At 37.8% G+C, this 14410-nt stretch overlaps 1 protein-coding gene across 3 annotated transcripts in view; it reads right to left on the bottom strand.

Moving 5' to 3' along the window:
• Nucleotides 1-12261, bottom strand: part of RNF111 (ring finger protein 111) — a 35012-nt gene extending 22751 nt beyond the window's left edge. For all 3 annotated transcript variants that reach the window (XM_010146262.1, XM_010146263.1, XM_010146265.1), the window contains exons 1-2: nucleotides 11394-12261; nucleotides 1157-1283 (exon numbers count right to left, since the gene is read on the bottom strand). In XM_010146262.1, the coding sequence (XP_010144564.1) occupies nucleotides 1157-1283; nucleotides 11394-12261 (995 nt within the window). The remainder of the gene's footprint in view (nucleotides 1-1156; nucleotides 1284-11393) is intronic.
• Nucleotides 12262-14410: the final 2149 nt, after the last annotated feature.

Raw genomic sequence — 14410 nt, 5'->3', positions numbered from 1 at the left:
GAATGCCAGCTTCATATCAAAACCAGTGCAGTCCCTACTAAATCTGTATTTTTGTGTTTTTCAATGCAGGCTGCAAATTCAACAGTAAGAAATTTCTTTGGATTTCTTCTTGCACAAAACAATAAGTAGACAACATGACAAGGCATCAAACTGGAGACGAAGAGAAATAAGGTCTAGCATACAAGTGTACGGTGAGCTATTAATCTTCAAGAGGTTTTGATTCAGGTATCATTTCAAGCAAAGATGGAGTGGAAACAAAGGACTACTGAAAGTTAGAGGTCTGGGTCTTTACTTCCTTGTGATGATTAAACAGAACACTACGCTGAATGACTAATGAGTATGTTAGCTATATGGTGCTGTGTATATTCAGCCCGTGGCTCAATCCATATAATTTCAAAATGACCAGGTTAGTCCACCTTAGTCCACTTAATGCTAAGATGACTCTCAACCAGATCTTAACAGCATTTTCTTAATCAGAAAAGGACCGTCAAGTGAAGGCTTGATAACATTTTGGTAGATACTGTCTATCTCATCACCCTAGCTATGATTCCAGCTGCTATGCTGCTGCTTGAGACTGCAGAGTATTTTACATCAAAGATTTACTTTCTCTGTGCTTTGAAGGTAGCCCTGTCTTGATAGAGAAGGGAACACTCAGCAGTACCTAGCAATTTCTTGATGGAATATGGCGTACTGGGCAAAATGAAGGACATGGAGGAAGAAACTAACTTCCAGAGAGGCACGGCAGAACAGGAAAGCACACACAGCAGCAACTTCAAAAAAGTAGAATGCCTTCCTGAGAAATACTTCACTAATCCCTAGATAGTCAACTCAGCCTAAACGTGCTCTTTCTAGGACCTCACAAAAAGCTTTGCTTCCCTGAAATTCTGCCTGTTACACTAGCTACAGCCTATTCTAGATAAGCTGAATTGACAAGCTTTGGCAAAGCTGCAGTTTGTTTTTGTTGTTTGTATCTGTTTGGAGGCAGGGGGAAGGTGTTGTTTGGGTTTTGTGAGGTTTTTTTCTTGTTTTTTAAATAAAAAAATGCAACCTGGTTAGAATTTCTGTGATATTACCTTGTAGATTTTTAATGATACAGGGACTTTTGACAAACTTGAAGTAAAGCAAAACTGTATTAATACAGAGATACAAGTCTCACCTGTAGCTTTCACCAACTGTGACAATCTCTACTTCACTGTCTGTTGAGGTAACATTTATTTCTTCATTAGCAGTGACTTGGGGAGTGGAGGATGCTTCAATCACCACAACATCTTCATCAATACTTCCTGATGAGGAAAAAAGAAGAAAGTTTGTATACTTTGTCCATCTCGGGAGCTGTCATTATGAGAAACTATTTTTTCCTAGACTTAAAATACATGTAGGTAGAGCATTTCATGGTGTATATTAAAATTTTAGGTGCCAATGTCAAATACATAACCTAATTATTAAAGGCAGGAATTTTGCTGTAAATATGGAGGTAAAAAAACAGGCAGGCAAGAGAAGACCATGGGGCTAGATATGCAAGCTTACATTCCACTGTATTGGAAGCAATTATGTTGAATTTCATTAGCTGTAACATCAATGAAATTCAGTCATTTAATACGAAAAACCCCACCTTTCAAACTAGCAAAGCTGTCATGGTTAGTTATTATTAATAGCTTTATTTTTTAAAAATATTTTTGTAGGTATTAAAGCCTCAAGGATGAACAGAGGCAACAGGAGTAAAAGGATGCACCAACTAACAGATGTTATTTATTTCTACAACAAAACGTGAACCACATTTCCATTGGTCTTTATAAACATCTTTGCCACTGTAAGTGTAGATGTATTCACAAACATATACTAGACAGAGGAAATTAAAAGAAACTACCAATGGTAAAAAATTAATCAAAACCCTACAAAAATCCATTTAGAGACAAGTTGTTGTTTTACAGACTACACAAGTCACACTGTAGAAACCTTCAGCACTGCTACTAGATGAACAGGTTTTACAATTTCCAAAACAATAAAGAAAATCTTTAGGAAAATGGTCAAAGTTGCTGTGAGTAGGATATAACACAGACATAGTTCAGCTGTATGCTATTTCCTACTGCTCGTGCTCTCCAGTTGCACCCTCCTGAGCCAAAAGCACAAACTGCCTGGGTTTTCATCCCATGAAGAGCTTTCCTATACAAGGAACCAATAATACAGGCTTTCTTCAAAACGCAACAGAAAAAACCTCCTCTAAACTATGTAAATATTTAAGGTGTTTAGTAAAATTACATTGCTAGGAAGTAACTATGAATAAAACTTACGATCATACACAACTTTGTATCACATTATTTAAAAGAGTTTTCAAATGAGGTCTGTTAGAAGGACATCAAGGGGAAAAATCCATCTATGCGAACCTTGCTTATTTTAAGATCATCGTAGTAGTCTGGAGAACAGTATATGCCAATTAGACAATTGGCCAATACAAACTGATTTCATTACAATTATCTGAACAATAAAACGTTAGTTGAATAGCACAACTTCAGTCACACAAGTAACACTGAAGTAATGTACACAATCCTCATCAGGCAGCTCTTCCACAGTCAGACACTAGCCATAGAGCTGGTAGTAGTAAGCAGTATGAAAACCCAATCTTTTGTTGTCAACAGGATTTACTGCTGCTTCTTTGCCTCTCCACGTACATTACTACAGGGAAGAGAACACAGTTTTTGAAACATCACGAACAACAAAGCACAACAGTTTGTTCTGATTTAGACAAGCTCCTACAAAGCAGAGCAAAGTACAATGTTAAAGACAATTCTCTGAAATAATTGGCCAAAATGAAGTCTCAGAGGTCAGGCTTCTTGAGAGACTGACAGAAATACAGCGTGCCTGTAGCACATAAGCAGCAAGAAAGCTATCAAGAAGAGAGCTCTAAAACTTCAGCAAGCCCACATATAAAGGATTTATCCTAGCATTACAGCATTTCACTTACAAGGCAATTAAGAATGAAAACTGTACCAAAACTAAAGAACTAATGAAATCTAAGATGCCTTTTTGAATCTGCTGAAGTACCAGTGCTGGGGGAAAAAAAGTTCACTGCCAAATGCACTTAAAATAGAAGTCTGCTGATTTGAACTACTCCAAGCCCAATCCTAGCAAAGCCATGTTGTTTTCCAGTTCCACATAACGTAACTTTGCAGGTTAAGATAGTGTCTGAAGATGAACTTTACTGGTAGGTCAGAGTAGTTCAAGATGTTTGACTTGAATTTTAAGAGTGCCCCAACCCTGTAAAGCAGAAGGAAGCTTTCTTTGGTGAGATGACTGACATGCAGAAATAAAACAAATGGATTTTCAGATGTTTTGCTGTATTGTTTCTAAATATATTTGCTCAAGAGAATTTTAAGGCACTCTCATGCCTCAAATGTTTACCACATATGTAACTCTTAGTGCCCATCTGGTGAACCCAGGGCTACATGTTAGCAGTAAGCAGGTGAATGTATCTTTAAGGCATCTACCTCTTTAGACTACACAGGAATATACCTGGTGTATATATACACATCTGTGAAGTACATTTCTTAGGAAGGTCATAAAACCAACAGAACTTGATATTTCAGCAAGTCCCAGTTTTAGTGCATTGCACAATTTATAAAAACAACCAAGGGAAAAAACCCCAATACAACAAATCAAACAAAAATCCAAATCCAGAAACACCAGATGACAAAATAATTGCATGTCTTTTTCAGTATTACTTTTCACCCTGCAGTCCACCACACGGGATACTTTATATAGTCCACCATGACAAGGTATACTTCATTTATTAGCTTTTATGCACATATCAGTCACCGACTGCTCATCTTCTGTCTGGAATAAACTTCAAGCAAATATCATTTCCAAGTATAAATATGAATACCTTACCCATCAATGTATCATGTAAATGATCAACCCTGTAAGAGAACAGCTACATCTGTATATTGACTGAGCATGTTATGATACTAATCCTGCACTCCTTGAAGGTAATCTCCCTTCAAGGAGAAGTCACTGGACTGTTGGCAGCAAAATAGTTATGTAGAGGTATTTCGTACTACTTTCAGCAATACCTATGGCTATAAAATAATTATCCTCCTGCAGGTATACACTACTTCTGTCATCTCCTGAACAGCGAAATGCAGCGAGCAAATTATACTCTGGTTGTCTGTGACTAAATTAGCCTTTGGGCTACCCCTGAGACTCATTCTACATTTTAAATAAGCTGGTTAAAAACAAAAACTTACTGAAAATTACAGCAAGAATTTTATTAGTTTCCAGTGGATTTTTGGTTTTTCCCTATTCACATCCACAAACAATATTTTACTGTGCATGCAAAACACCAAATTTCAGTTTACAAGTTTTGCATAACCCAACAGAAGCTTTCCCTCTCTCTTTTAAAAGCCTGTTGTAAGACAGAAACTTCGTGCTCAGCCAGCCTAGGGGAAGCGATAAACTACACTGGCTTGAATCCAAATTTGAACATGCTCAAAACAATAATCATCCCTTAAAAACCGAAACACTCCCTCTTCCAGGTCCTACATCACAAAGACAGTAAAACTGTCAGATTTACTTTATTAAATAGAACTTTTAAAACAATGTAATTCCATGTAGTCCAGTATGTAGATCAGGAGGATATCTTTTCCCCAGAAAGCTGTAAGATCATTTCAGAATTATAACTGCTAGATGTCACTGATAGACTACTTGTAGATCTGGGAAGCAAGTTTTGGAATCAAATAGTTTAATAATCCAGAAGTTATAAGCAATAGACTAATCTTTCCACAGTGTAACATGTATAAAATATATAATTATACTCTGTGTATAATATAGACCTGAAACATCATAACATAACTCAGAGATTAATCAATCATCCTCATCAACACAATCTCCCCACTAAGGACATAAACAACACTGGTTTAAATATGTTCGGCTGATTGGTGCCCTTCCTAGAGGGTATTTTACACCTATTTTGCAATTAACATGGGGTTTAACTAGTTTAGATATTACAGGTAAGATAGTGAAGTACTTTTATAATATACAGTTTTGAATGAGACATTCTGACCCAGCAATAGGTTAAAAAAAAAAAAGAATTAAAATAAGCAGCCAAGCCCCAGAGACAGAGGAGTTCCAGGCCCATGTTCTCTCTGCCAGATGCCACAGGCAGAACTGTAGTCAGTGTAGAAAATCCAGGCTACTATCTTTACCTGAAACCTCTCACACCACCCAGCATCCGCAACAACATTAGAGATGTCAAAGAGCATTTTCTTGTCTATTCATATTTCATGGACAGCTCTCAGCAAGTGTTTAGTCTCTCCTTGAACTTGCTGGGACCATGTCCCTCTGTAGCACCATGTGCTGGTGAGTTCGATATAAATACCTGGATAGTAATTCAGCTTGAAATGGATAAAGTAGTAGCATCCAACTAGTGTTAATGAGTACCCCCTTCCTCAACTTTCAAACTTTTTGAACTAGGTATGACCAGTAGCCCCTGCTCCTGACTCCTGTCAGGGGGGTAATACAGACAGCATAACTAATGCCATTTTACAAACCAAAGAGCCATTCTCTGTGACCAAGTAGGTCACATATTCATCCCTCTTCCCCTCATTCTCAGGCTCTGAAGGTCCTGTGAAACAAGTAGACAAACCAAACAGATTTCTTCTTCCCCTCCTTATCAGCCTCAAGATTCCTGAGCGCCAGGACAATTACTCCCAGCCTTGAAGATCCTAGGCACCCAGCCAGTCAGGTGATGTTGACATTTCCCTGTTCTGTGGCAGGGTTGTAACAGCACACACAGCACTGTCTATAAAATCAAGCAGTTGCAAGTCTGAAGCGGGAACCTGGACCAGTACTGCTGCTGGACAGTGAGAACCGTGATGCCCTGGTGGCCAGGGACGCCCCCACCACTATCTTCTTCCTCTGAGGACTGAGTGAGTGACCTGTCTTATTTTATAAGATTTATGATTTTGATATTGATACAGAAAACAACATATCAAGATTTTACCTCATCTGCAGAGGGTCCAGGATTAGAAATAATACATTGTGTTATAAATTCTTTACTATGCTACTTATAGCTTGTACTACATTGATTCTACTTGTAGAAAATCCTGTGACATTCCTGTCGTAAGTTCTGTGCTATACTAATCATAATATCCTGCTAGGAAAACAAAGCTTTAATTATAACTATGATGTAGTGCCATCACCATTCTGTCAAGGATCTCTACAAGAACCTGCCTGTCTCCTTAGTGTTAGGTGACTCCAGGTTCAAAACCATCAGCTTTTCTGTACCTCAAACTTATTGGAATATACTTCCAATAGCTGTCCATGATGTACAAATTGCTTAGGAGTCCACGCCTTGGTATAAGACAGTCAACAACCAGAATTTAGGGGATTCTGTCCAATTGTGAACCACACTAATATGGGCTAATCCAAATCTCTACTGACTGCTCTTAGGCAAGTACATAAATCTTAGCCCTATCAGCAATCTACAGCAAGTCAATTCTACTAGTAGCATCTTTTCAGCATAGAAAGCCTGAACAGCTACAAGGAAGTGCCGAAGTGAATTCCAAGCTAACTTTTATTTAAATAGCTTTAAATAGTAATAAAGCTATTTAAAGCTCCAGTTCAGCGTAGATAGATATAGCACCAACAGTTAATGCCGACTGCTCACAGAGCAGGTGCTTTTTTCCTCACCACTTCCTAGTCTTCCCCAGGTAAGCTTCTCTCTAGTAAGCAGCACGGTAAAAAGGGTATGTATTCACTTTCTTGTCCACTAATGCTCTTGAGATAAAAACTCTTAATTACGATCTGCATCAGTTACTATGAGAAAAGGAGCACATGCTGTAGTTCCAGGAGGGATTAAGTAACTGAAGAATAATCAACTCTTAACATCAAGCAGCTCATTTCCACTTAATACATATTTATCTTGAACATGTTAAAATAAACACAAAGTGCTATATGCTTAACATTTCCACTAGTCTCTCACTTTAAAAATATCAAACATTTATATTCAACATTTTCGGGATACAGACAACAAATATGTTAGAGGAATCAAAGAGGACAGTAGTGAACAAACCCAGTCATTATTCTAAGCAGCTTTGGGAAAAAAAAAAACCAACAACCTAGAGCAGCTTCTCATCAGCATTATTTTCTAAGGAAAGAGGCTAGGTCTGTCTAGCTCTAGTTGCTCCAAAACTTAAAAGTAGCACGTCAGACCCTGAGGAATTTGAAGTGCTATTAGGTGAACAATTTATGACAATACAAAATCCTACCCAGCTTTTTTTATAACAATACTTTCCCATTTCTCAGGGTTCAGCTTTATTGCCAAACCAGAGTATGCAAGGCTAAAAACTTGTTCCAGTTTTAGCTTTTGCTAGATTTCCCTCCACAGATTGGATGTCTAACAGCCAACCCCAACCTCTCAAGAGCAACCACAGCCCCTTAAATCCAAGCTGAAAATCAAATACCTGCACAAGCATATCAGAAAATTTGAATTACAACGTTACAGAGATCCAATTACAGTAAAAGCTGACATTTCGCCACCTTTGACAAAGAAGTCAAAAGAGGAGTATCTCTGTAGGTTTGTATACTGGTCCTCCAAGGGTTTGAGAAAAGCGTGAGCTACCTAAACAAAACAGAGAATCAAAATTTGCATTTCCCAGCAAAAATACTGCTGCTTGCAGTCATTTCAACTGTAAGCCCAGTATTTCAAATAAAACTAACTGATCAACATTCAGATTAGAATACATACCCCTGAAAGCACTTGCACCTTCAACTCTAATTGTATTGTTAAACTACATAGGCTTTTTTACATTGTCCTTATGCCTCCAACTCTCCTGTCTCCTAAATGAGCTTCATCTTAGTTCCTCCAAATTTAATGAGGACAACTGACTTTTATGGCAAACAGTTGGTAAAACAATGTAATATATTCCCAAGCATAAGGATTTCATACTTGTTCAATACTCTCCTACTCCCAAAGCACAAAGTTCCACCAGAAGAACAGCTGAAGCCCTGATAGAAAAGGAAAAGGAAGAAAAACTCTATATTGTTTTGGGGTTCAAGGTTTTTTTTTTTTTAAAAGGTTTTGTTGACGAAAAACAAAACAATCCCCACCTTTATGTCCATTCAAATAATTTACCATAAATAGCCATATTTTATTAACTACAAGAACTAACCTACGAAACATTTACTTGGTTAAAAAGATGTTACTTCAATTTCTTACAATCATTAGAAAGAAACATTTGCCAGAACAGTATACATTAATTAAATTTACTCATTCTTTAAATGCACCGTATCCTTAGATAAACATCTGTGCTGAGTTTGGCTGGGGCAGAGTTAATTTTCTCCACAGTAGCTGGTATGGGGCTGTGGTTTGGATTTGTGCTGGTAACACAGGAATGTGTTCGGTACTGCTGAGTAGAGCTGACACAGCGCCAAGGCCTCTTCTGCTCCTCACGCCACCCCACCAGCGAGCAGGCTGGGGGTGCACACGAAGCTGGGAGGGGACACAGCCAGGACAGCAGACCCCAACTGACCAAAGGGATATTCTACACCGTATGACGTCATGCTCAGCATATAAAGCTGAGGGAAGAAGGAGGAAGGGGGTACATTTGGAGTGATGGTGTTTGTCTTCCCAAGTAACTGTTAAGGGGTGATGGAGCCCGGCTTTCCCAGAGGTGGCTGCCAATGGGAAGTGGTGAATGCATTCCTTCTTTTGCCTTGCTTGCATGTGGGTGTTTTGCTTTGCTTATCAAACTGTCTTTATCTCAACCCTCTAGAAGTTTTCTCACTTACATTCCTCTGATTCTCTCCCTCGTTCCATTGCAGGGGGTAGGGAGAGCAAGCAGCTGTGCAGTGCTTTGTTGCCATCTGGGGTTAAACCATGACAACATCAACTTTCAAAGCAAAGAAATACCTTGTGATGAATGTCATCATCCTTGTTCACTATATATATACAGCTATATAATACATAGCTATTTTTCCAGCTGGGCCCATTGCTGCACTAACTAATTTAATAACTAGAAATGCCTGATATAACACTTTCTGTAGCCTTCTGCTGTTGAATCACACTTTTGCTAAAAAATAGGACACTTTTATACACAAAGTCTGCTCAGCTTCCCGTTTTATCAGCAACGTAAATAAAATGCTCAAAACCTTCCCAACAAAAGATATTTCCACTCGGAAAAAACCCAACAGTATTCACATTCTCTAAGCCAGAATTACCTCTCAGCTTAACTGCAAATGCTAGTCCTGCAGTACACATTCTATACACGTACAGTACACATACCTTATTTCAGTTACAGTGTCAATATTTTAATCAAAGATTAACTGGTGCAGAGCTAATCAATTTTTCATTAACAACATGAGAATAAACATAATTTCACAAATTAAAGCTGCTTTTCAAGGAATATGAAAATTAGCCACTGGACAATGCACTTGCTTTTCTATATAACAAAAGAAACTGCAAGTTCCAGTCTTCCTACCATCAAAATGACATCACACAAACACTGAATTAGCGGAAGTTACCCGAACATCTTTAATATTCACCGATCATTACACCAATTTTTAAAGAGATACCTCTCCAAGAAGATTCTTTTGAAACGCCTATGGAAAGCCTCACTACAGAAATACTTGTTCTACACTTCAAGGGAAATAAAAGCACAGTAGTGGTATTAATTGAATTTGTGTTAAAAAAGGGCAGTAGGTTTTACCCATTCAAGTAGACTACAAAAATGTTAACTGAAAATTCTCTTCAATTAATGCATTTATCATGGTTAGAAACAGATGATTGCCTAAGAAGCCATAAGCTGCATTTTCTCATCCATATACCAGTTTCACCATTGCACGGTGGAAAGAGTTGTTAATGGTCCATCATTTTACAGTTACATGAAACTCCATCCTCTCTGAACATAAGAAACTATTAACTTGGAAAGAGAAGTGTTAACACAGCTGTTTCCCAATTTGTTTTTTAATACGAATACATGCATATCCCTATACATTAATTATTTACAAATCATACCCTTCAATATGCTTGAACATGCATATCAAATGTAACTTTTTTAGGCTTAAAAAAAATTATATTTGTCCCCACAAAGAGGCATGAAGATAATTCAAGCTGTGGAATAATCGTGCTGTTTTACAGTTATTTATGCAGCCCTGGCACTGCATAAGTAAGAGTGTTACAAACATTACAAACTTAACTCGTTACTTACTTTACATACATTACAAACTTTACTTCTTGTATTTAAACAATACATTAAACACCCAAATTATTTCCTGCTAAAAAAAGATAAAAAGCCATAATATAGTCTTTAGTGCTCTGGTTCTGTTCAAGCATAAATCCTGCCCTAACATTAAGATATAGACCTTTTTTTTTTTAAACCTGTCATCGCATTTTCAGTCATTTTTTCTTGGAAGAATGATCAGCACAGTCTGAAATATGTTTTCACTTTCTAAAACACATTTGTCACTAGGCAACAAACATGGTTGCAGAGATTAACACTATGCTGTGTTCTATGTATCTACTTCCCCACGCTCTCTAAAAAGCTGAAATGATAAACAGAAGGCACAACTACAACATCGTGAATGTTACTGGTCCCAGTCTTGGGACTGCCTTTCACTTGGCAAATTTAAGATGAAAGGAAGTCCAGGAAAACTGGTAGATGGCAAAAATATTCCCAACCAAAAAAACCCAAAAATCCCCTCCCAAAAGCCACTCCAGACATTCAAGCATGCCCTCAAATACTGCATCAAGACATACTAGAGAAATAGCTATGTAAACTAACTGCAAGATTATTCCATTCAATGTATCTAGGGAATACATTCAGAACGTATACAATACTTTGTTTTCTACAACTTCAGGCCTTCGAATTGTCTCTTATTATTTAAAGCTACTTTCAACTGAATCTTACTTCAGGTTCTCATCACAGTGATCACTCTTCATTTTTTTTTCCTTCTAAGGTGCTTTTTAAGTTGTCAAGCACAGTTAATTGGGTATTAGCAGATATTTCTACATTCTGAAACCAGATATAATTGTTATTTCCACATTCAGTTAACGAGGCTATAATAGCTAACATTTTTAACACAATTCAAAACTAAAAAAAAGAGGACCTCCACAGCATGTGATGAGTCAGATTCAGCAACCTTCCAGTACATTGCTTAGAAACCACTAAGCTTACCTTTTACATTAAAGATTCTAGATTTGTTGTGATTGTACTAGAAACTCTGAATGTACTTCTCCCATCAAAAATTAATGGTGTAATGTTCAAACTACTTGCAGTGTCTATTTGTAGCATAAATTCTACAAAACCACAAAAACAACTACTCCAAAGCATTTACAAAAAAAGCACACTGTACGTGATGAAAGTTCATTTATAAAAAGTGCCTCAGGAATTTAGCTTTACCTGAAGGAACAGCTGTATTGGTTTGGTGGTTTTCACCAGGTGACACACATAAGTCTTCCTCTCCTTCAGTAGATGAGCTGGAAGAAGATTCACTACTGAGATCATTCTCACTGGAACTGCTAGAGCTGGGTAGTAAAGCATACTTCCTTCGAGCTAACACTTCCCGCTTTTTCCTCTGCATTAAAATTCGTTCTTTTTGGTTCTGTGTCCGCTGTGATGAACTTGTTTTCACAAATCTCTTCCTATATGGAAGCCTTCTTAAAGGACTGCTGTGAATACACGGCCTTTTCATTAATAACCCAGGTACAGAGTCTGCCTCAGTCCGAGGCCACTTCTGTGACCTTGCACTATGAGTTCTACTTGTAGTATTCAAAACTGCCTGAGGGTGTCTTACAGAACCATCTTTTTCTTCATCAGATGTTACTGTGTCAGAGTCTCCAAAATGTAGGCTAGATGAAGGCGACGAAATACAGTCACTAAAAGAAGAATCATTGTCTTCACTCTGTGTTTCTAGATGCTGTCTTAATCCTATGATTCCTTGGTTTTCTTTATCAGGACAATTTTGAGTATACGAAGGACCAGCCTGCTGGCTCTTGCGTTTTTTTCGCACCCCAATACTTTTGTCTTGGTCTGTATGGTTGCCATTCATGTCCTTTTGCTTTTGAGAATCACCACATAAGTGAGAGAACTCATTTCCTACTTTCATCTCAACGTCTGCAGTGAAGCTTTTGGTTGCCCCAATAGGCTCAGGATTCAAGAGGATCCCCTTCAGACTCTCCTGTCTCTTTGGTGCATCAGAAGGAACTTCACTCTTCATATCCGCTTTTAGAGTATAAACTATATTACATTCAGGAATCCATTTAGACATGGGAAGTTTTAAGAAAGGCCTAGAAATAAAAAGAGATATGCATCAAGAAAAAGAAGCAGAACTGAAATAAGAGAAAATGCATTTACTGCTAAGACTAATTCCCCAGTGAGAAAAGCAGTAACTGAAATACAACTGTTTCATTGTATTAAGAACATGGCTTGACAATGTAATTCTGAACTAAGACAGAACTCTTATCTTGCATTGAAGGGAAGCTCTTATAGTCAGTGAAAACATTACTTTCACAGAGCAAATATCAATGTCTGTGACCTGTATGGACAATGTTTGTTTTACAGATGTCTAAGCCAGAGTTTTACAGGTTACTGCTTAAGGAGAAGTTAGGTAAGTTTCAGCTAAATAGCTCCAACAGCCATCAACTAAACTGCATGCTTAAAAAGGGCCGACACCCTCCCCTATAGCTGTACATATGGACAGTGAATACCTTGAACACAATACGTTGTACAGTATGGTGACAACTGACCTACAAAAATAATCAGTTACTGAGAATTCATGGTTCTTTTCTGACATGAAAAATAATGAAACAACAAAGATTTTGAACCTTATTTTGGAGTAAAGTGATCGAAATCCACTTACCACCTGGAGTTTCTCAAAAAAAAAAGAAAAGAAAACACCACACGTTAATAGCATTAAGAAGCATCCAAAGCTATTTCAGTTCAGAAAAACTGACTCTATCCTGCGACAGAAGCTGAGCATATCCTATCACATGTTCCCTTAATAGCTGGTTCCAGATAGGATCCCCCTCCCTGTCAAAATATTAGGCTGTCAACATATTACAATGCAACATTAGCCTCAAAGACTATTTCGAGAAAAGCTTTTGTACTGGAGGACGCTGAGTGAGACAGGCAAAAGTAACGTCAGGAATACATTCACCTTCAACCTGCTTCATCTGGCATCTCTGCCTTCTGTTTAAATTCACTAAAGGAAGCGACAAAAGAATCTGGTTCCCAGGGTGATAACCACTGGAGCACTCTTTACTGTAACTAATATCCCTTTTCTGTGCCTCAGATGAATACGGCTATAGTAAACATTTGACACTTGTACTACTTAAGCAGTTCAGTGCTCCCTCTCTTCTCCCTCCTTCACCACTTGTTTGAAGTAACATCTCCTGTGCTCTTCTAGAAGAAATGATTTATGCACTGAACCAGAATGTAGAGCTGACCAGTCTGAAAACAAATTTCCCAACCAGATCAGACACCAATGCAATTCATCACACAAGCACACAGACCATACCTGGCTTACAGCATATTGTGCTGCACTACCAGAAGGATGCTTAAGAAAAATATGTGCAACTATACTTTATGTGGAAACGAGGCTCCTTAAGTAGCACAACTGGAATATGCATGAAGCCACAAGAAAAAAAAAATCTAAGGTAGAAACAGCAAGGTCTATGCCAGGTAAAGCAGCACTGCCTGTTCAGCTCTGTAATCTTCTGCCTGAACCTCCAAATTCTTCTAAATGCTAATGCACTCTTACATCTGGTGCTAATATTTAAAGCTCTTGTTTATTTTATCATAGAACAGACCAGAGTCAAATCAACCTTTCTTAGATTGTTTCACAAGGTGATGCTTTCAGGAGCAGCTGTGAGCTAGTTGTTCCTAACAGAACCTAAGAATGACTTATGTCAGTAGGGAACAGCTATAAACTGATGCATTATCCCAGGCAGCCTGTATTCTCTTCATAGCCATAAGCAACTAATCTAATTCTTCAAGTGATGTAATCTAGAATAAAAACTTTGCATAGGCTGCAGTACTAACATCTAAAGAAGCTGCAAATTCACTGATCTTTCTGGAGATCAAGACTCTTGCAGATCCTAGAACTCCAGCTGAAAAGATCCATTTGAATGTCCTCACTGGAAATTCCACAAACATTTATAATAAATACTGTTAAATGTGAGGCCTACAGCTTGTGATAACTAACCTGTTTTCTACAGGAATTATAGCAGACAGGTATGTTTTACAACAGTCACTCAAAAGCTGACTGCATGCAAGTTGGACTAAATCTCTTGCCACTATATACAGCAAGACAAATTCTTACTTTCACTTCATCAAAGCACAATTCACAATACGACCTATTTCTTATTTTCAAGTGTTAAACAGAAGACTGTTGCATCCTGGACTATATATATATAATT

Source organism: Buceros rhinoceros, unplaced genomic scaffold (assembly GCF_000710305.1).
Source record: "Buceros rhinoceros silvestris isolate BGI_N320 unplaced genomic scaffold, ASM71030v1 scaffold22602, whole genome shotgun sequence".
Classification (NCBI taxonomy): Eukaryota; Metazoa; Chordata; class Aves; order Bucerotiformes; family Bucerotidae; genus Buceros; species Buceros rhinoceros.
The sequence above is the reverse complement of the archived record's forward strand: the minus strand, read 5'-3'. Positions and strand labels throughout refer to the sequence as shown.